The 24,283-nt window shown below is 39.7% G+C and overlaps 1 protein-coding gene across 1 annotated transcript; it reads right to left on the bottom strand.

Annotated features, from left to right (window-relative positions):
- Nucleotides 1-9,367: 9,367 nt before the first annotated feature.
- LOC113249459 (olfactory receptor 4Q3-like) lies at nucleotides 9,368-24,279 on the bottom strand. The gene is made up of 2 exons (XM_026490972.2): nucleotides 24,128-24,279; nucleotides 9,368-10,337 (listed from the first exon to the last, which is right to left on the bottom strand). Exons 1-2 carry the CDS (start codon nucleotides 24,277-24,279, stop codon nucleotides 9,368-9,370), a joined length of 1,122 nt encoding a protein of 373 aa, XP_026346757.2.
- Between the last annotated feature and the right edge of the window lie 4 nt (nucleotides 24,280-24,283).

Consider the following 24,283-nt stretch of genomic DNA (forward strand, 5'->3'; position numbering starts at 1 on the left):
ACTTTTTGCAGGTAGGAGGTACAGAGAAGTGAATCTGAGAGAATATATCAGATCAATGGTGGGGGAGAGGGTGGTGAGGGGGACCCTCAGTAAGCCGGCTACCAGAAAGTGATAGAGCACCAGAGGGCAAAATCAAAACCCTTAGAAATGTGCTCTAGTAAGAGACATCCCTGCCTGAAAGGTGCTCAGGTGGTGAAACAGGGCAGATTTCTAGGTGGGACAGTGTGGCCTCAGGATCCCTGGGGTCACAGAAAGAATGGGGGTGCCTGAACTGGTAGAGTTCCCAGCATTGGAACAGGGAAACTGGTTATGGTCAGCGAGACAGGGACAGGACTCTCAGTGTGATTCACCATAAACTTCGAGCCGTGGTTGGGTCAGTTGACTGCTCTCCGCATGGGGACCCTGCAAAGGACAGAAACACAGGGACCCTCCACCTTCCCCGGGGGGGGGGGCAGTGGAGCAGATGCACACATGACCAGGAAACAGCTCTCAGTGCGGAGACCCTGTAAAGTACAGTAACCGGGCGACCCTCGGCCTTCCCTCCAGGAGGATCGGTGTGGGCGCACACTGGAGGAGGAGTCTGCAGAGTCTGGCACACGCAAAGTGAAGACCGCTTAGCCCTGACGGTTTACTGAAAATGGGACAATGACCCATTGTCTCTGAGGCTGGAGATACAGTTGTGGCCATTTTTATTTTGATTCTTTAAAGGGGCACTTAAAGCCTTCAGGAAACAAAAGCCACACAGAGCAACTAAACACAGCATACACTGAACCCAGCCCCCTGGCAAGGGGTGGTGCGTCTCTGCCAAGGCAAAAATGCCCAAGAATCAGCACAGCAGGCCCCTCCCCCCGAAGACCAACTGGAAGAACAGATGAATATCACGTTTACCAACAACACAAGATTGTAAAACTCCAGCACTAGAAGAAAACAATATATAGAATTCAAGGTTTTCTTTCATTACCGATTTATCTTTCAGTTTAAAACTTTCCATTTCTTTTTTTTTTCTTTTTGCCCTTTTCAACTAGTTTCTTATTTTAACAACTTTTTGTTTTTAAGTCTTTTTTAACTTTCAACTTTTACATTTTATAGATATATTCTTCATTTTTGGCTCCTTTCACTCTATGCAATTTTATTTTTGTATGTATTATGTTTTGCTTTCTTTACAATTTTGGGATTTAGTGTCTTCTAATAGAGAGACCAAAGTACACTTGGGACCAAGTGGATCACCCTGATTTGTCCACACTGTGAGATTATTCTCTCTTGCACCCCCTCCTTTTTTTTTTTTTTTTTTTTTTGCTTTTGTTGATTGGTTGGTTTGTTCTTTTTCTTTTTCTTTTCCTGTTCTTTTCTGGTTTCTGACCTCTTCGGATTTGTCAGTGTGTACTTCGCTTGGGTCGTGGTTGATATTTTTGATAGTGCTCATTCATTCATCCCTTCTTCTCTGCCCAAAATCACTAGAGGGAGGAATTCACAACAAAAGAAAGAACCAGAGGTAATGCTCTCTGCCACAGATCTAATCTATATGGATATAAGTAAGATGTCAGGGATGGAATTCTGGAAAACAATTATAAAGTTACAAGCTGGGATTGGAAAAAACATAAAAAACAATAGAGAATCTCTTAGTGCAGACATTAGATCTAATCAGGCCGATATGAAAAATTGCTCTGAGATGCAGCCTAATTGGATTCTCTAACAACTAGGGTAAATTAGGCAGAAGACAGAATAAATGACATAGAAGACAAGTTGATGGAAAGGAAGGAAGCTGAGGAAAAGAGAAAAACACAACTAATGGGCCATCAGGGGAGGCTTCAAGAAATCAGCAATACCATAAAATTAAATGATATCAGAATTATTGCAGTGCCCAAGGAGGAAGAAAGAGAGAGAGGACCAGCAAATCATAGCTCAGAACTTCCCTAATCTGGGGAAGGAAACAGGCATTCATGTCCAAGAGGTAGAGAGGACCCCTTCCCAAAATCAATAAAAATAGATCAACACCCTGACATATAATAGCGAAACTTGCAAATTTCAGAGATAAAGAGAAAATCCTGAAAGCTGCTCGAGACAAGAGGTTCCTAACCTACAGGTGTAGGAATGTTAGAATGGCATCAAATCTATCCACAGAGAATTGGCAGACCAGAAAACGGTGGCATGATAATATTCAGAGTACCAAATGAGAAAAAAATGCAGGCAAGAATGCTTTATCCAGCAAGGCTGTCATTCAGAATGGAAGGAGAGATAAAGAGCTTCCAGGACAGACAGAAACTGAAAGAATAGGTGACCACCAAGTCAGCCCGGCAAGAAATATTAAGGGGGATCCTGTAAACAAAGAGAGAGACCAAGAGTAACAAAGAGAAGAAGGAAACAGAGACAATCTACAGAAACAGGGACTTTATAGGTAATACAATGGCACTAAATTCATATCTTTCAATAGTTACTCTGAATGTAAATGGGCTAAATGCTCCAATCAAAAGATACAGAATATCAGATTGGATAAAAAAGCAAGATCCATGTAGACAAGAGACTCATTTTGCACCTAAAGACACCTTTAGACTGAAAGTGAAGGGGTGGAGAAGCATTTATCATGCTAATGGACCTCAAAAGAAATCTGGGGTTGCAATCCTTATATCAGAAAAATTAGATTTTAAACCAAAGACTGTAGCAAGAGATGAAGGGGGACACTATTTCACACTGAAAGGGTCTACCCAACAAGAAAATCTAACAATTATGAATATTTATGCTCCTAATTTGGGAGCAGCTAATTAAATCAACCAACTAATAACCAAATTAAAGAAACACATTGATAATAAAACCATAATAGTAGGGAACATCAACACCCTACTCACAGCAATGGACAGATCATCAAACCAGATCAACAAGGAAACAACAGCTTTAAATGACACACTGGATCAGATGGACTTCACAGATATATTCAGAATATTCCATCCTAAAGCAACAGAATACACATTCTTCTCGAGTGCACATGGAACTTTTTCCAAAATAGATCACATACTGGTCTCAACTGATACCAAGAGGTTGGGATTATTCCCTCCATATTTTCAAACCACAATGCTTTGATACTGAACTCAAACACAAGAGGAAATTTGGAAGGAACTCAAACACTTGGGGGTTAAAGAGCATCCTACTAAAGAATGAAAGGGTCAACCAGGAAATTAAGGAAGCATTAAAAAAAATTCATGGAAACAAACGAAAATGAAAACACAACTGTTCAAAAACTTGGGGTACAACAAAGTGGTCCTAAGAGGAAAGTAATACCAATACAAGACTTTCTCAAAAATTAGAAAAATCTCAAATACACAAGCTAACCTTACACCTAAAGGAGCTGAAGAAATAACAGCAAATAGAACCTAAACCAAGCAGGAGATGAAAAATAATAAAGATTAGAGCAGAAAACAATGAACTAGAAATCAGAACAGTAGAACAGGTCAACAAAACAAGAAGCTGGCTCTTTGAAAGAATTAACAAGATCAATAAATCCCTAGCTAGACTTATCATAGAGAAAAGAGAAAGGATCCAGATTAACAAAATCATGAATGAAAGAGGACAGATCAAGATCAACACCACGGAAATACAAACAACTTTAAGAACATATTATGAGCAACTATATGCCAACAAATTAGGCATCTGGAAGAAATGCATGCATTCCTGGAAACATAAACTACCAAAACTGTGGCTCAGTCAGTTACGTGACTGCTTTGACTCAGGTCATGATCCCAGGATCCTGGGATTGAGCCCCACATCAGTCTCCCTGCTCAGCAGGGGAGTCTGCTTCTGCCCCTTTCCCTGATCATGCTCTCTCTCTCTCTCTCTCTCTCACTCACTCTCTCACTTTCAAATAAATAAATAAAATCTTAAAAAAAAAAAAACCTACCAAAACTGAAAGAGGAAGAAAAAGAAAATCTGAGCAGACCAGTAACCAGCAAGAAAATTGAAGCAGTAATCAAAAACCTCCCAAAAAAACAAGAGTCCAGGGCCAGATGGCTTCTCAGGGGAATTCCAGCAAACATTTGAAGAAGACTAATACCTATTCTACTGAAGCTATTCCAAAAATAGAAATGGAAGGAACGCTTCCAAACCTGTTCTGTCAAGCCAGCATTACCATGATCTCCAAAGCAGACAAAAACCCCATCAAAAAGGAGAATTTGAGACCAATATTCTTGATGAATATGGATGAAAAATTCTCACCAAGATACTAGCGAATAGAATCTAATGGTACATTAAAAGGATTATGCACGAAGACCAAGTGGGACTTATTCCTGTGATTCAAGGGTGTTTCAACAGTCGCAAATCAATCAATGTGATACACTACATTAAAAAAAAGAACAGACAAGAACCATATGATCCTCTCAATAGATGTAGAAAAAGCATTTGATAAAGTACAGCATCCTGTCTTGAGTAAAACTCTCCACGGTGTAGGGATAGAGAGAACATATCTCAATTATCATAAAAGCCATCTATGAAAAGCCCACAGTGAATATCATTCTCAATGGGGAAAAACTGAGGGCTTTTCCCCTAATATCAGGAACACAAAAGGAATGCCCACTCTCATCATTGTTGTTCAACATATACGAGAAGTCCTAGCCCCAGCAATCAGATGACAAAAAAAGAAATAAAAAGCATTGAAATTGGCAAAGAAGCCAAACTCTTACTCTTCCCAGATGATATGATATTTTATATGGACAACCCAAAAGACTCCACCCCAAAATTGCTAGAACTCACACAGCAATTGAGCAATGTGGTAGGATATAAAATTAATGCACAGAAGTAAGTTGCATTTCTATACACTAACAACAGGGCAGAAGAAAGAGAAATTAAAGAATTGATGCCATTTACAATTGCACCAAAAACCATAAGATACCTAGGAATAAACCTAACCAAAGAGGTAAAGGATATGTACTCTAAAAACTACAGAACACTTATGAAAGAAATAGAGAAAGACACAAAGAAATGGAAAAACGTTCCATGCTCATGGATTGGAAGAATAAATATCATTAAAATGTCTACACTACCCAGAGCAATCTACCCTTTCAATGCAATTCCTATCAAAATACCATCAACATTTTTCACAGATCTGGAACAAATAATCCTAAAATTTGTATGGAACCAGAATAGACCCCAAATAGCTAAAGGAACATTGAAAAAGAAAACCAAAGCGGGTGGAGTCACTATTCCTGGTAGCAAGCTATATGACAAAACATTAATCATCAAGACAGCATGGTAGTGGCACAAAAACAAACACATAGATCAATGGAACAGAGTAGAGATCCCAGAAATGGACCCTCAATTCTACAGTCAACGAATCTTGGACAAAGCAGGAAATAATATCCAATGGAAAAAAGACAGTCTCTTCAACTAATACTGTTGGGAAAACTGGACAGTCACATGCAAGAAATGAAAGTAGGCCACTTTGTTACACCATACACACAAAAAAAAACTCAAAATGGATGAAAGACCTAAATGTGAAATAGGAATCCATCAAAATCTTAAAGGAGAACACAGGCAGCAACCCTTTTGATCTCGACTGAGGCAACTTCTTGCTAGACATGTCTTTAAAGGCAAGGGAACCTAAAGGGAAAATGAACTGTTGGGACTTCTTCTAGATAAAAACATTTTTGCACAGCAATGGGAAGAGTCAAAAAAGCAAAAGGCAACCTACATAATGGGAGAAGATATTTGCAAATGCCTTATCAGATAAAGTGCTAATATCCAAAATCTATAAAGAACTTACCACACTCAACACCCAAAAAAACAAATAATCTAGTCAAGAAATGGGCAGAAGACATAAACAGACATTCCTCCAAAGAAGACATACAAATGGCCAACAGACACATGAAAAAATGTTCAACATCCCTTAGCATCAGGGAAATACAAATCAAAACCACAATGAGATACCACCTCACAGGAGTCAGGAAATGTCAGATCTTGGTGAGGATGCAGAGAAACAGGAACTCTCTTACATGATTTATGGGAATGCCAGCTGGTATAGCCACTCTGGAAAATAGTATGGAGTTTCCTCAAAGAGTTGAAAATAGAACTATGCTATGAATCAGCAATTGCACTACTAGGTATTTACCCCAAAGATACAAATGTAGTGATCTGAAGGGACACCTGCCCCCCAATGTTTATAGCAGCAATGTCCACAACAGCCAAAATATGGAAAGAACCCAAATATCCATCGACAGATGAATGGATAAAGAAAATGTGGTGCATATATATATAATGGAATATTACTCAGACATCAAAAAATGAAATCTTGCCATTTGCAACAACGTGGATGGAACTAGAAGGCATTATGCTAAGCGAAATAAGTCAATCAAAGACAATTATCACATGATCTCACTCATATGTAGAATTTAAGAAACAAAACAGGGGATCATAGGAGAAGGGAGGGAAAAATAAGATGATATCTGAGAGGGAGACAAACCATAAGAGACTCTTAATCATAGGAAACAGGGTTGCTGGGGGGAGCGGGTGGTAGGATTAGGTAACTGGGTGATGGACATTAAGGAAGGCACATGATAAATGAGCACTGGGTATTATATAAGACTGATGAATCACTGAACTCTACTTCTGAAACTAATACTGTATGTTAATTGAATTTAAATTTTAAAAACAAGGAAAATAAAGTTAGATAATGGGTCAAAATTACAAGCCTAGTGGGGTAAGACTATTTCTGAAAATATTGTACATAATTTATGTATGGATTGTCCTAACTAATGTACTAGGACCTGAGAAAGAAGAATCATTGCCCTGCCCACCTTGGCTGGCTGTGTCAGAGTTTGCATCTGGTTAGAATCCAAGCAATGCAAATGGTAAGGAGTATCTCTTTCTGATTTTCTTCTGATAGTCCATTTCTGACAACCACATTTTAAAAATATATAACTACAGTTCTAGTAACACTATAATAATTCAGTATCCAGCTCAGTGTTTTAGGAACCAATTGAGTTGTGATTCTGGTAAGAAGTATGGGAATATACATAACTCTTCCTTTTCTGAATATAATGCTACCAATCCAGATATCAACAGGACAATTCAAATGATATGCCAAGACTCTAAATTTTGCTGTGAAAGAGGAACATTGGAAAAAGGGATGTTGCAGCCTACAGATACATAAAGAAAGCTGGAGGTTCAGGTCCCTGCTATGTGCCTGGATGACTGCACAGTACTACTTAAATCTTGTCAATTCACACACTACTCTCTGGCGGACAGTGTCCTCCTGTCTGCTCTTCTGGATATTCACTATAGGCAAAGGACCTCTGTGGAAATGTTGGGCAGTGAAAGACGAGAATGTGATCCATACCAGGGATGCTACTTTCCCCTCATTCATCTTAGTAAGAAATCATCCAAGCTCTTACATGACCACAGGTATTGCAATTTACCTAGAAAATCTTTTTTTTTAAGATTTTATTTATTTATTTGACAGAGATAGAGACAGCCAGCAAGAGAGGGAACACAAGCAGGGGGAGTGGGAGAGGAAGAAGCAGGCTCATAGCGGAAGAGCCTGATGTGGGGCTCGATCCCATAACGCCGGGATCAAGCCCTGAGCCGAAGGCAGATGCCCAACCGCTGTGCCACCCAGGCACCCCAACCTAGAAAATCTTAATCTCTGGTGGAGTTCCAGATATTTTCTTCCTGAGTTATGTTTTTCAGCTAAGTAATTTATTTTTTAAAAGATTTTATTTATTTATTTGACAGAGAGACAGCCAGCGAGAGAGGGAACACAAGCAGGGGGAGTGGGAGAGGAAGAGACAGGCTCCCAGCGGAGGAGCCTGATGCGGGGCTCGATCCCAGAACGCTGGCATCACGCCCTGAGCCAAAGGCAGACGCTTAACGACTGGGCTATCCAGGTGCCCCTCCGCTAAGTAATTTAAAAAGCCTCTGCACTGCAACTGATTTGGAAATAAGCGAGCAAATATAAAAATACTGCTAAAGTCCATCGTTTTATTATTATTTAGTGAACAAAATTAATACTCTTCCATAGACACAAGAAGTTGCGAAGATCTTTATGTCAGAAATAGATAACCTTAAATATAAATGTTTCTGTGCAGGTTTTTAGTGATTTGCTAGCTCTGGAGATCCTCTATAGATAAAGTAGAAAATATGCAATTAATCTATCTAATTAAGGCAAAGACTCTCTCCAAAGAAAAATATCAGCTTAATTTTAATTATCCAAAATTCCCAGCTTTCTTGTGTGATCATATTTTTTCTGAATTATCCTGTGAAAGTCACTTAAGAAATCAGAGTTCAAGACACCTGGGTGGCTCAGTTGGTTGACCGTCAGACTCTTGATTTGAGCTGAGGTCATGGTCTCAGTTCTGGGGTTGAACACTTCATTGGATTCCACGCTAGGCAAGGAGTCTGCCTGAGATTCTCTCTCTTGCTCTGCCTCTGCCCCTCCCCACCTTGCTCTCTCTCTCTCTCTCTCCCCTTCGCTCTAAAATAAATAAATAAATTTTTTTAAAAAAGAAATCTGAGTTCATTTGTAAAAGTGAAGTTGAATAATATTATCTACTTGTCGAAGTACCTTTGAGACTTAGAGGTAAAAATTATGTGTGCGTTAAACCACAGTTCATTTCTTCCCCCCCTTTATCATTCAGAGCTCTTAAATATTATGACCAGTAGAAGTACCAGCTTTTACACTTAGCCCCGCTGTAACTCCACTTAAAGAAACTCAAGGGGAGTGAGATACCTCTTCTAGAGAAGTCTCTAGGGCAGGACGCTGAGATTTTCCACCACCCAGCACTCCCAGGCTTTCTTGCCTTCACATGTAAACTTCACTAAAAGCACTTTTTCCTTATATGAATTGAACTGCATTTCTAAAATTTGGCAGAATAAATAACACAATCCTTAGATGAACATTAATATGTAGGGTGGTTAGTGCTGTTTTCAGGCTTTCTTAGAGATGGGGAAAAAAAGGATTCACATTGCTTCAGAAGGGACCCTGATGGACATTAGAAGGAACCTCCTGATGTAGGACTTGTTACACCCAGCGCAGCAGGACGAAAAAGAAGACAGGTTACCTTCTTTCATTTGAAGAGAATTTAAAAGTGAAATGAAGTAATTAAATGAAGACTAGTTATAGACAAAGGATAGAAGAGTTGATCTTTCAAGATGTACTCTTGAACCTACTACTCAATTTCTGGGCCAATAAACACTCCTGACTTCCCTGCTTAATACTGAACACCCAGCAAAGCCACTATACCGCGATAGCAATCAACAGCAATGCTTCCTAATTTTGATGCCGGCTTTTATGCCAAAGTCATCACATTGGTTTCATGCATATACCCATGTACAGGATGAGTTAAGATTGTCCCAAGAAAGTTATGCTTTCTAATTCACCTCTTCCTGTTCATCCTTTAATATGGCAGAAGGATGCCACATGCTTTTTTCTCAGCTTCTTCATGGCTGTCTTCATTTCAGCATTTCTGAGTGTGTAGATGAGAGGATTCAACATGGGTGTGACCACTGTGTAAAAGGTGGAGAGCACCTTATCCACGGAGAAGCTGCAGAAAGGCCTCAGATAGATGAATACACATGGCACAAAGATCAGGCTGACCACAGTTAGGTGGGAGGCACAGGTGGAGAGTGCCTTGCTCTGGCCCTGGCGGAAGCGCGTTCTCAGGGTGATCAGGATGATGGCATAAGAGAATAGCAAGACCACAAAACAGACGAGAGATAGCAGACCACTGTTTGAGACCATCAGCACCTCTACTACATAGGTGTCCATGCACGCTAGCTTGATGACCTGTGGGACATCACAGTAGAAGTTGTCCAGTTCATTGGGGCCACAGAAGGGCAGCCGGATCACCAGTGTGACCTGTGTGAGAGAGTGGATGAAGCCCCCACACCAACAGGCCAAAGCCAACTGAAAGCACAGCTGGCGGTTCATGACTGTCAGGTACTGCAAAGGACTACAGATGGCAACATACCTATCATAGGCCATGACTGTCAGCAGAAACATCTCACTGGCTCCCAGAAAGTGCAAGAAGTAGATCTGGGCCAGGCACCCGGAAAAAGAGATGATCTTGCCTTGCTGTAGAAAATCTCCCAACATCTTGGGCACGGTAACACAGCTAAGGCATAGGTCAATGAAGGACAGATGGCCCAAAAAATAGTACATAGGAGATTGGAGCAGGCGGGCATCACCTCGCACTGTTACCATTATCAAGAAGTTTCCCAGAACAACAGTCATGTAAAATAAAGAAAATATTAAGAAGAGAAACAGCTGTAACCCCCAGGAAGATGATAGGCCCAGAAGAACAAATTCTGTCACCTTGGAATCATTTCTTTTTTTCACGGAATCTGGAATACCAAGCGACCTAGAGAAAAAAGAATCAAATCACAAGAAGAAAGACTAAGACAAATGGCCAAAAAAATAAAATAAAATAAAATAAAATTATATATATATATATATATATATATAATCAGTTTTTGAGTTTATATGTTTATAGAATCATATTCCAAGATGAAAAACATAAGTTCTGTGAAGTAGGAAATATATATTACTGTATAAATAAAATGAGGAATAGTTTGCTTACCTTCTGACTCTTCATTCCTATAATGCTTTTAAGTTGCATTTATAACAAACCAGAGAGGGAGGGAGAAAATGAACTGGACATGAGATGATGAGAATGGGAAAATCATTCCCATTTATTTATTTTTTATATATTTTTAATTTTATTATGTTATGTTAGTCACCATACAGTACATCATTACTTTTTGATGTAGTGTTCCATGATTCATTGTTTGCATATAACACCCAGTGCTCCACTCAATTCATTCCATTTTTTTATGAGACAACGTTATAACCTCTAAGAGCAAGTGTTCTGGAATGAAATATCTAGATTCAACGCCCAGCTCTACCACTCACCAGTGCAGTGACCTCAGGCAAGGTATCAAACCTGAGTTTTATTCTTTGTTTATTCAATCTAATATAGGGATATAATATCGTCCAAGGTTGTTTTGAGAATCAAATATACTCTATTTATGAACAAAATATACTTACATAAAAAAATGACTTAAGTCCCCAAAAGTAATGCAATATTTCTTTTGTTTTAAATATTTATTTATTTATTTATTTATTTATTTATTTATTTGCAAGAGAGAGAGTAGGGGGGGTGGTCCAGAGGGAGAAGGAGAGAGAGAATCTCAAGCAGACTCCATGCTGAGCACGGAGCCTGAGCCCATACCAGGAGTTAGATGCTTAACCAGTTTGAGCCACCCAGGTGCCGATAGGCAATATTTCTTATTCATCTTTGTACTCACACCACAATGCTTACTGTATGATTATTTATCAAGTTGAAAGAATGCTTTGTGCTATAAGTTGCTATATTGTACAAAAGTTAGATGCTATTACGAATGTACAAATTAGGTAATAAATCATTTAGAAAAGACAGAAAACTCATGTTCTTTGCATTTATTTATTATCCCAGGTGACAGAGGATGGGAAGTTTGTAGAGAACAGGTATGAGGAACTAATATCTTTATCTTTAAAGTTAAAGGAATCATCAGACTCAAGATGAGTAGGACAGTGGCTGCGATACACTAATCACCAAAAGAAGAGACCAACACCATGATCCATATCACTGAGGCAGGTACAAAGGAGGTTCACCATGACCCATTTCATAGGAAAGGATAATATGGGAAATCAGAATAATGCTGCTTTTGGATGAATGAATGAATGAATGAATGAATATACATTCATTCCCAGAATTTGGTGAGAATATCTCAGATTACAAATAAAAAATCGCAGAACATTGGCACATTCCTTCCCTTGAAACAGTGAAGAATTAGCAGATGTTTCTCTCTCTAGATTAGTATATTTTCAATATAGAACTAGCTCTTCGGGGCGCCTGGGTGGCACAGAGGTTAAGCGTCTGCCTTTGGCTCAGGGCGTGATCCCGGCGTTGTTGGATCAAGCCCCACATCAGGCTTCTCTGTTATGAGCCTGCTTCTTCCTCTCCCACTCCCCCTGCTTGTGTTCCCTCTCTCGCTGGCTGTCTCTATCTCTGTCGAATAAATAAATAAAATCTTTAAAAAAAAAAGAACTAGCTCTTGGTAAAATATTGATGTAGATAGACAAAATTTGCATTTTTCTGTCCTCAGTCCCTGTTACCCATTCCATGTTGCACTTGGTTCTCTCAAATCAGTCAGGGAAAATTATGTGAGGTAGTTATCAGATATTCCAAAAAGAAAAATACTTAATATCAAGAAATTTCACTTTGTACAGTATTTCAAGATAAGCAAGTGAGAGAGAGATTTGGGGCTGAAAATACTTTTGGATGCCTTGGTCACAGCATATATGTGACCATCCTCTTCACCTGCCTATGGAGTTAGATGCCCAGGTGCATCTAATTCTACAATCTGATAAATAATGGAAGGAACTACCTCACTCTCTACAACCATTTGGGAAACAAAACAAAGTAAAAAAAAAAAAAAAAACACAGGAAACCATTTTCTGTCATATGTAGAGTCCTACTCGAGGTCTGATACAATGGAAATTTTCTAATCTTCTTTGGATATACCAAGGATTGTGAATTTCCATATGGAGATGGCATTCTGGTGTTTTCTCCAATGATCTAAGATGTTTAATTAGATCAGGTCAAGCTCTCATTAAAATCTTCTATCTAATTTCAAAGCTCATCATTGGAAAACTAGGAAGAATCTGAGAAAGACCAACCAAAGTTATTTTAAAAAACAATTGAAAAGAGGTTTCTGAAAACAAGGGGTAAAATACAAGTGGAAAAGCAGAATCCAAAGCATTCTTGTAATTTATGACTGAGAAAAAATGTGATTATCTCCTAATGTGAAAACATAATATGCGAAGGGTAGTCACCTGCATTATACACTTGTTATTTCCATAGCACAGGCATAGAGAAAGATAAGCTTGTACTAAAACAGACCATTTTAAAATGAAATAATCATAAAGGCAGATTAAATAAGAGTGTGTAAAAGATATTAAAACCAAATTACCACAAACCGTTGTTAAGTCCTAGTCTATGATCCACCTCTCTAAAGTAATATTTAGTATTTGAGGACTTCAGTACAATAAATATTTTCAGATCATTCCTAGGACATTAGCATAATAGGATTTGACTAATAGTTATGTTGACATTATTAAATTTCAGGAGACAAATACAGACAAGCCTATATTTGAGTTGTAACTGAGGTATGGACTAGATTCCAGTTATTCTTAAATTTTTCTACTGACTCAAGAAATTTTCTGCCTTCAGATAATATGAGAACATAATGCCAACCAATATGGAAGGTTCATTTTCAATGCTGACAAACTGCCATGCTTGGCAGAAATACCTCTAGCTTCTACATTTCTGAAGTCTCTGACCACATTAAGAAATTCAGCCTGTGAGTTCTTCCATGAAGAACAAAAACAGCACCATCCCCGTCAGCATGAAGGAATATTCATCACCTAAAACCACCTTCCACCACAACAGACTTTCCTAGGCCAAACTCCTGCTGGGATCTGAGAAGCAACATTCAGAAATGCCAGCGTCACTATCACTTTCCTAGCTGTAGGATCAGACCCTCTCAAGTGGAGGATCAGACCCTCTCAAGTGTCTCATGCTTCACATTCTAAGAATAAACTAAGAATTGCAAAAGTCAATTAAAATGTCTTTAAGTTGGCAAAATGAGCCAAAGGAATTGAGAATGTTTAATAAGAAATGAAAGTCTTTATGGAAGTACCCAGTGCAGCATGGAGGAAAGAGGACATCATCAAACTCTTTAAACAATCAAGGGCTATTTATGGACAGCTGAGCAACTACTCTAGTTTTTCTAGGCAAGGAACCAGAGTTCTACACAGAAAATACTAAGAAAGGGAATAAAATTTTCCTTGTGGGGGTGGTTGTATTTTTTTCAAACAATATATTTTTCTATTTTGTCTGTTTATTTTTGTCTGTGTTGAGCTAAGAACATTCTCAGAAGAAATTTGATCACAACAATGACAGAAAAAGACTTGCTTAAATGCCATGTGAACTTATTTTGGGGGCATCTGTTGTAATTCTAATTCTAATTTCTCTTGAAACACCAAGAAATGGACACCATTTGTTGAATGATGGTGTTTCCTACTGAGAAGGACATACTCTTTCTGTTCTAATCTTTGTTTGAAATACTGCATCTTAAATTTTGTTTAGGAGAAGTGAAGAATTTAGCAAAGAGCAACTGAAATAAATAAATGGAAAAGAGGATCTAGGATGAGACAATACTGCCACGAATCCAGTGCTTTCTATTACATTACGTCGATCCTGTCTTGTTATCACCTTCCTATACCACAGTCCAACAATTCCCTGATGCTATGAGAATGCCATTGCTCTGTGAATGCTTCCAAGTGTATGAACCTGGAGCAACTCAAAGGATTTCTTAAATTTAAAAATGATGAATGTCAGAGAGGTATCGAAATGGTTTCAAAGACAGAAAGAGGAGCAAGGGAGCTAAGTGGAGCTTTGAATAAACACATCTGAGAAACGTTCATGACTGCATGTCAGGAGCTATGTGAGTTCAAGGAAGGAATATGTTACGCTGCTGTTCATCCCACCAATCCCTACACAGTTTCAGTCCAGCAAAATTAGAAGTTATCGGATGACCATCACAGTTGCCCAAGTCTGTGCCTTAACTGCTTCCTTATACGTTAAGCCCCAGTTGAGGTCTGGCTGTACAGCTGGAAAGATCTCTTGTCCCCAGAGCTCTGGATGTGTCTGAGGCTTTTATGGTCCTTATGCTCAGCCTAATGAGACTTGGGATTCCCTAGACTACTGCTGTTGAATTTCAGTTCTTGCTAAAGCTGACCTTGGATGGTACAGGCTCTGAAACAGACCTTATTGCCTAACACAGCTCACCCCATTTACTTACTTTGGATCAATTAATTTGGCACTGGATATGTTACCACTTTTTGTGTGTTAGTCTATAACTGAGTAAAATGATTCTCACTGTTTTCTGTCTCATCCATGGCCCTGAAGTAGGCAAGGCTGATTGATTAAATGCCAAGTTATCATCAGAAGCTATAGAAGCAGAAACACTCCCTGCAAGGTGTTACAGAGCCTTCACAAAACACCTGAGGTTCTTGATGATGTCTCAAGCAGCTTATTAATTGGTGCCTATGTATGGATCTTATACAGAAAACACAGCTGCTGTCATTAATAATTGAATATTTTTATAAATTGTTGCTGTCAAAGTATAATTGTTAATGTTATAATAAATTTTTCAATGACACGATGAAATGACATGACATGATGAAAACATGTCAAACATTATATTTAACCCCTCAGTGAGGGAGAGTAGGATGATGAGACCAGTTCAAAAGAGAATATAAAAATGTGATTTCATGTGGAGTATAAAAAAGAACATTGAAGTAAAATGTCTAAGTTATACGTGAACTGGTTAATGTCCTAAAGGGCAATACAACGTAAACCTTTGGGATATCCTTTTCTACCACAAAAAAAAAAAAAATTAACACAATTTAGCAGTTTTCTATTACATCTATCTTCCCAGCATCCAGGACTGTGAGAACTAAATATCTATTCCTATGCCACCTAATCTATGGTGTTTTTGTGATAGAAGCCCCCAAAGACTGAGATAGTAACTCCTATTTCCTCACCAGCATAGAGAAAAATAAGAGACGATACTTGACAATATCTTTCAAACACAAGCATCTCAGCAGAACAGCAATAGGCATACATTTTATAAATGCCTATAGTCACACACATCCCTTTAATGTTTCTTAAAGAGGTAAAAATAAAGATGTGTCTTAACATAGTCTAAAGGTAGCTAAATGCCCTGTCAAAGTGTTATTTGGTAACTATCTGATAATACATAAAAATAAGAAGCAAATTAAAACTGGACCTCATAATCAATGTTTCTGTGTTCTATTTTATTAAGTGTTGTCCAAGTATCCTAATATTTTCACTAATTATCAATTTACTGTTAGTCCAAGGTCTTAGGGTTAACAAAGGATATGGGAAATTATGTATCAGATGACATTCCAGGGGTGCCTGGGTGGCTCAGTCGCTAAGCATCTGCCTTCAGCTCAGAGCGTGGTCCCAGGGTCCTGGGATCAAGCCCCCATCCGGCTCCCTTGCTCTGCGGGAAGCCTGCTTCTCCCTCTCCCACTCCCCCTGTTTGTGTTCCCTCTCTCGCTGTCTCTCTCTCTGTCAAATAAACAAATAAAATCTTTTAAAAAATGGCATTCCAGAGCAACACAATTACTACTGATAACAGAAACATTTGTCAGAAATAAAATTCAACCAGGTGATGGGTATTAAGGAGGGCACGTGTGGGATGAGCAGTAGGTGTTATACGCAACTAATGAATCATTGAACACTTCAACAAAAACTTATGATTTACTATATGCTGACTAACTGAACATAATAAAAGAAAGAAATAAAATTCAATTTGGTTGAACACATAATAATACATTTTTAAGAATGCTAGATATGTAGAAGTAATTCTAGCTCACGTGATCAGTGAAACCAGTAGATGAAATTTATTAAAATCAGATTAAGCAGTTTTTCCATGTGAAAACAAAGTGGTCTTACAAAAAATAAAATGCATATTTGTATTATATTCTAATCTGTAATAAAATGATGAAGAAAAACACAGCTCTTTCGAAACTGAACTAGCCAAACTATTCTGATTTGTACAAGGAATCATTCTGAATACCTGAACTTGGATTCTTACATATAAATGCCTCTTAGCTAGCAGTTTCTGTTAGAAGTTGTTCATATCTTTTTTTTCTTAAAAGGCTAGCACATTTAAATTATTCGAAATTCAATTTCTTTCTCCCCTTGAAATTCTTTCCCTTGTGTAGAATTTATGAAAGCACTTATTTTACTCTATGACCAACTAGAATTGGAGCTCCATTAAATTGTAGAAACATGAAAATCGAATGTATGGATTTCTTCTGGGAACAAGAAAAATATTTGGTACTCATACAAGAAGGTTAAAATATTTTGTCATTTACAAACACACAGTGAATTTTCGCCTACAGTTAACAAATCCAGCCATAGGTGATAAACAAATATGAACACAGATAACATGTAAAAACTCATATAGGAAAAAACGAATATGTATTTTCATTCAACAAATATTTATTGAGCTGCAAATATATGCCAGCAATGTGGTAATGACTGAGGTGATTATGATTTTGAACAGAATAGGAGAGATACTATCCCTCACGGAGTAAGCATTCTAATACGAAAGACAGGCAAGGTACAAAATAATTGCAGATTTTGATAACTGCTATGAACAAATAAAACAATGTGACAGAGAGCAAGTAAGAGTTGTCAACTTCAGAGAGCACCGTGACTGAAATACAGTGAATAAGGGGGAGTATGAGATGAGTTTGAACAGGTAGTCAGAAGTCAGAACCTACAGAGTCCTAGTGGTCATGGTAAGGAGTTTTGGCTTTATTCTAAAAAGAGTGGAAAGAATTCAAAAGAATTTTTTTGAAGTAATTGAAATTATTTCATAAATGTTTTTTGACTATCACTCTAGAAGGATCAGATAGGTGAAAATGGGAAAGCAGGTAACTGACTGCCTTCACGAAAATAACCAATAATATTAACACTAGGATACTGCCAAAGGAAAAAAACATAAATGGATAGATTTGGTGTTTTTAAGAGATAAGACATTTTAAAAAGCATGAATTAATGTGAAAGCAGTAGAAACAAAGAGAAATGGACAAATTAAGATTTTTTTTTAGAAGTGGAAATGACAGGAGTTGCCTTAATTACTAATAATGGAAAACTAGATTGTTCAGAATTACTACCAACAGGGAAAAAAATTAATAAAATGCATCAAAAAGCTAACAAGATAGAAAGCAACACCAACAGTGGATTTTTTGGGTGATTCAGAACCCAGAAAGTTAAACACTGGAACACCAAACTTTCATTTTCCCTGAGAGCATTTCCAAATGTGGTGAATTTGGGGATTCATTTCAGAAGCTTTGCAAAAGGAAGTTAAGGCTCAGGGTCTTCCCTAGATGGGAAGCCTTATAGGAAATACTCTTTTTTTTTTAAAGATTTATTTATTTATCTGAGAGAAAGAATGAGGGGAGAAAGAGACAGAAAGAGAGAAAGAGAGAGAGAGCGTGATCGGGGGAGAGACAGAAGGAGAAGCAGGCTCCCTGCTGAGAAGGGAGTCCAATGCGGAACTCGATTCCAGGACCCTGAGATCATGACCTGAGCTGAAGGCAGATGCTGAACCGACTGAGCCACCCAGGTGCCCCTAGGAAATACTCTTCATCTTAAACTGGGACACAAAGAGGTACATCTTTAGGATAAGTGGAAAACAGAACTACCAGGTATTTACCCAAAGAAAACAAAAACACTAATTCAAAAAGATAATGTGCTCTCTTAGTTTATTGCAGCATTATTTACAATAGCCAAGATATGGAAGCAACCTAAGTGTCCAGGAAGACAAATGGATAAGGAAGGTATGGTATATATATACACAATGGAATATTACTCAGTCATAAAAAAGAACAAGATCCTGCCATTTGTAACAACATGGACCACCCTAAGGAGCATTATGCTAAGAGAAATAAGTCGGACTGAGAAAGACAAATAACATATGGTTTTGCTCATATGTGGAATCTAAAAGACAAAACAAACAAACAAGAAGAATCAGATCTATAAATACAGAGAACAAACTCATGGTTGAGAAATGGGAGGGGAATGTGGAGATGGGCAAAATGGGTGAAGGGGAGTGGGAGATACGGGCTTCCAGTTATGGAATGAATAAGTCAAGGGAATAGAAGGCACAGCATAGGGAATATGGTCAATGGTATTGGAACAGCGTTGCATGGTGACAGATGATAGTTGCTCTTGTGGTGATCATTGTATAACATAGAGACTTCTCAAATCACTATGTGGTACACCTGAAACTAACATTGTGGGCCAACTACACTCAAAGAATATTTTTAAAATTAAAAAAATAAAACAGAACTAAGTGTGCTTCCTAACCCAATTGAAATGAACTGTACAGAAGGGTGCCTTAACAATGAATATGGTAGGGCCATGGAGGAGAGAAAAATCTTTGAGAAGTCTGGACCAGACAGAGACACTCATGAAGGTAGCAGCCTTAGTATATATATTGGGAATCTCAGACTTTGCTTCTGCTTAACGATATCCCTAACAAAGTGTCCTCAGGTGCCTGACAGACACAAACACAAATCCTCCGGGAAGGAAGGTGTTCTCCTGCTGGGCCTTAGAGAAAACCCACAAAGAACTTTTCAAGGGCAGTAAGCAGACAGAGCCAAAATTAACTGTGTTACTTTTCTATTGGCAACATAAGGTAACAAATTACCACAAATTGGTGGCTTAAACAAATTTATCATGTTATACTTCTGAAAATTAGCAGTTTGACAAGACCTCTCTGGGCTAAAAATCAAGGTGTAGGGAGAGTTACATTCCTTCCTGGAGGCTCTAGGGAAGAATCTGTACCCTTCCCTTCTTCGGTTTTTAAAGGCTTCCCCTCTTCCCTGGCTGGTAGCTCCCTTCCTCCTTCTTCAAAGCCAGCAAGGGTAAGTGAATTCCTTCTCATGCTACCATCTCTCTGGTTTCTGAAGTTAAGGGCCTACTGAGAGAAATGAGGACAATCCCCAGTCCTTAATCTTAATCACATCTGCAAAATCCATTTCGCCATGTGAAGTAGCAGGTTGACAGAGTTTGAATATGTTATCCTGAGGATTTAGGCCATGGACATCTATGGAGGCCATTATTTTACCTACCACAATATATCATGAAACAAGGTGCTATGCATGAGAGCCAACAAACACCTCAGACAGAAGAAACAGAACACTCAGACATCACACACTGGGCTTATCACACATCATATATAAAAGAACTTTCAGAGAAAGATTTTTTAAAAATAATTATGCCTAAGGAAGGAAAACACAAAGTTTGCCTATTATCACAGTTAAGAAGGGCACATTTTCCACCTTCTCCACATTGCTTCTATTTATCGTGTCATTACTTTATTTTTACCACATTATCCTTCACAGATGTTGTTCTTGCTGATACAATCCTAGTACGGCAGTTACCCTCCCATTCCCACAACATTCAAGATATAATCCCTTGTATCTGGTTTTCACTGAAACTGTTCAGAAATCAACTTTCTGGCTAATGTTGTTTTTGGAACGCTAATCTGTTTTTCCCTTGTTCCTTTTCAGGTATTATTATTTTTTAAAGATTTATTCATTTATTTGAGAGAGAGAGAGAGACAGAGAGAGAGAGAGACAGAGAGAGAGAGAAAGAGCACACACAGGTGAATGAAGTTAGGGGCAGAGGGAGAGGGTGAGAGAGAATCTCAAGCAGACTCCCCTCTGAGTGCAGAGACTGTCATGGGGCTCCATTCCATGACCCTGAGATCATGACCTGAGCCAAAACCAAGAGTTGGACACTTAACTGACTGAGCCACTCATGCCCCCTGAGTTATTACTTTTGTCCTTAGTTTCCATTTTTTACAATTTGTATATCACAAATTTTTAATTTTATACTGTTAGAACGTGTTAGACTTGCTCTTTGAAGTTTTAGATTTTTGTGCTTGACCAAATCTATAAAAATTTTCAGATATTAGCTCTTTAAATATCACTTGACTCTTCCTTTCTTTGGAATTGTCAATTAAACTAATGTTAGACTTCCACATTTAACTTCTCTTTCATTTTTCTCTTTTTGTCTCTTCACAATGCATTAATGTCCAACGTCTTCTGATGTAGTCTCTAGTTAATTTATTCTCCTATGTGCTCTCCCATCCACTATTAAATCTGTCCAATGAGTTTTTAATTTTCATTATTATATTTTTTTTTATTCTGGATAGTTATATTTTCTCCAAAAAAAAAAAAAAATCCCACATCCATTAACCAGTGTGTTGACACATCTACCTGGTGTCAGTGGATGAAAGTGTAACACCACAGAGAAGTTTAAATCAATTTCCATGATGGAAGAAGCTCTCAATACCTTCATGAAGAAAAGTTAGTAAGAGAAGTGATGTCTAGACTTTTAAAAAAATCAGTTAAAGTCCTTACCTCTTTCTGTTTTGTTAGGGTTGGGAGGGATGGGTGTTAAAGAAAAAAAAATGCTGACCCCTAACTGTTAGGGAGAAGAAATGCCTGCTGGCTGCTAACTCTCCTGGTGAAGCTGCAAAAAAGGGACTATGTCAGCAGAAAGTGAATCTAAATACCACAGAAAACAAATCCACATGCCAAATGTTACTGTCCACAAAGGCAGAAGAAAATTCCAGTGAATTTCCAGCTTGTGAAATAGAAGGGAAAGATCTTTGCAAGCTTGATCCTCATGAAAGCATTTCCATCACAACGTGAAATTCCCTACCATGTTGCACACAAAATTTGGAAAATCTTTCTTCACTTCATTACAACGTGGACATACTTCCATTTGGGATGGTACAAAAGCCAATATAGTAGGCAACCTATGGTAGCCTGCCACAGATGACATTAAGATAGAAAGAACGGATCCTAGACAAAATTATTATTAAGTGGAGAAATGCACTTGGTTCTTGTTCACTCTCCCTTTTGTACCCCATTCCCAACACCCTATACATACTGTGGTTCTACTACCTCAAGCTGACTGTTGCACAGAGATCCCCATATTGCATGATAATGACCTATAAATGCTTTATATTCCAATCATTCTTTTTTTCTGGTTCTTAAGGAGTTTTATTGGTCAACTTTAACCCCATCCCTGGATTTCTGACCCAGGAGGAAGCTTACCACAGCCTGGACTGAGTCTAGAGCCCCTTGAAAAATAAAAGACCTATTTACATACAAAACACAGACACAGACATCTGGAAACTTACTGGCCTATACCAAACAACATAAAAAAACATTCTGGGAAATCTCCAGAGAAGGTCAGCTCACCTCCTGCTGCTCTCCGCCCTGCCCACCCCTTATCCCCTGCTCCCACGTGGGTTCTAGTCCACAGGATGGCATAAACATTTCACAAAAGTGCCCAGCTCGGAGACAGCATGGTTCTATTTCTCCTGGGGTTAGCTGTCAGAAGTGAGATTAACGCCAGACAACAGAGACCCTCCTCCATGCTTCCCATGGGAGGTTAGCCTCAGGATGCAGTGCGGAGCTGGGCCATCATTATCTTCCCTGTAGAGCGTTCTATGTCTATGATCTTACGGCTCCCCTGCCCAACAAGGTAGGCATTGTTGTTTCTATTTAACAAGGAAACTGTTGCTCAGAGAGTTTAGAGGACTTGTCCAAGATCATACAGACAAAAAAGCGATGAGAGCAGGACTCAAAGTGAAGTCTTTGAAGTACAAAACTGGTGTCCCTTCTCCCAGTCATCACAATGGGCAACGGTTTACCTGGTACTGACTTGGGCACGAGGAAGAGGAACTGTGGTGTGTGTGTGGGGGGGGTGGGCGGGTGGCTTACATATGCAGGGCAGGAAACTTCAGCAGCTCATGCTGGCATGGGAGGCTCCTAAACCCAGCTCCTCCAGGATGGATGGACAAGGAAGAAGTGGTTGAATGTCAGGGGCTCACATGGGCAACAGAACGCAGGAGAGAGACCGTGGGCCCTCACATCTGCCTTGAGCCTTGGTCCCATTAGCGTCTGTGTCCCACGCCCCAGTTCTTCAGCACTGAAGACTAGGGACACTTTGCTCACTCACAACACTCAGTTTAGGTTCTTCTAGGGAAGCCAAAGGAGGCTTCTCAGAGCTGAGTGACCTCCTAAAGCTCAAAGTTACAGCCATTTCCTACAGTTTCCTAAGAGTAGAGGGCAGAGAGCCTGTTCCCTGGAGCTGCTCTCAGGAGCTCTTAATTAGATTAGCAGCCCCTTCCACTAGTAGAGAGCTCCTGCATCTTCCAACCTCTTTTACATCCACAGTCCTATTTGACTTTGTAACAGAGACGAAGGATTAGCCAGCATTCTCCCCACATTGGCCATCAGTCGCGGCAGAACCAAGACCCAGTTCTCCTGACTTTTCAGCTGACGCTCTTTCCACCACCAAGGATTAGAATCTGGAATTCAGGTGGGGAAGCCACCCCATGATCTAAATCCCACTGCTGATCACAAGGATACACAGGGCAAAGCCCCGAGTCTACCTGCTCTGCTGTCCCTCCCAGGTTTAGCATCACAGAATGGAGGGCAAAAGTAGACGGTATGACCACGGTGGGACCCACAGCCACCAGAATTGAGTCAAAGGGTATAAATGTTATTGTCATGAAAGTCCAGCAACTCTTCTAGAGCCTGTTGGTTAGAAAGGGCTCTGCTATAACCCCATGCCCAGTCTTGCAAAGTCATGACAGGGCAGAGCTGGGAAAGACCAAGGTCCATGATGATTGATAAGTGGGTCATCTCTGTCCTAACAGGTAAGAAGACAGAGGCCCAGGGAAGGGAGGGCACCTGCCCAAGGTCCTACAGGTACCTGACGGCAGAGTCGAGTCTCAAATCCTGGGCTCCTGACTTCATCACAGCACACATGGCTCGTAGGGAAGCTCTGAAAAGCCTCAAGGAAATCCAGAGTCATGATCCAGCCACACTTTTTGTAAGGATGTCTCCCCTGGGCCATCCCAGAGGAGGGTGCGTGTGGATCCCTTGGGGGAGGAAGGAGAGCCACCAACACGTGCTGCCTCAGAGGCTTTGCTCACTCTTAATCTTACTGTGACCATCTTCATCTTCTGCTTTTCTCCCTCCCTCGCCTACTCCCTCCCAGGGGGTCACCCCCCGAGGGTTTACTTTGCCCTGTCATCCATCCTGTAAGGGTGGGTGATATGGGGAGAAGAAAAAAGAGCATTTGTGGAATTTCTACCAGTTACAGGTGCATCTCCCTTCAGCAGACAGGCGGGCACAGCGGGCAAAGCTGGTGTACCTGCTGTAACCCCCCCTTTAGTTCTTTCATGAAAGAAGCCTCCCTATACAAACAAACAAACCTGGGATCTAGACAGAGAAAGAGGATCCTTCTCACAGGTTCTCACTTCTCCCCCCTCCTGGTTGCACTGGGTGTGCTAGTCGGGTTAGGATGGGGACAAACAGTCAAGGCGGGAGAGTAGCCAGAGTCTCTGCCACCTGCAGACCCACAGACAGGACCACCCTCAGCCCGCCTGAGATCTGGGGCACCACACCCACCACAGGCGTGGGCCCCCAGGCACCCTGTGAATGCACAGGATCAGGGAAGCGAGGCTTTGACTCTCCCTGATTCCCAAGGTGGGAGCTTGGGAGCAAACGAGGGTCTGCCCGCACACCAGAGGCACCTGTAATACCACGGGTAGGACGGCCATTCTG

The sequence above is a fragment of the Ursus arctos genome, unplaced genomic scaffold (genome assembly GCF_023065955.2).
Source record: "Ursus arctos isolate Adak ecotype North America unplaced genomic scaffold, UrsArc2.0 scaffold_4, whole genome shotgun sequence".
NCBI lineage: Eukaryota > Metazoa > Chordata > Mammalia > Carnivora > Ursidae > Ursus > Ursus arctos.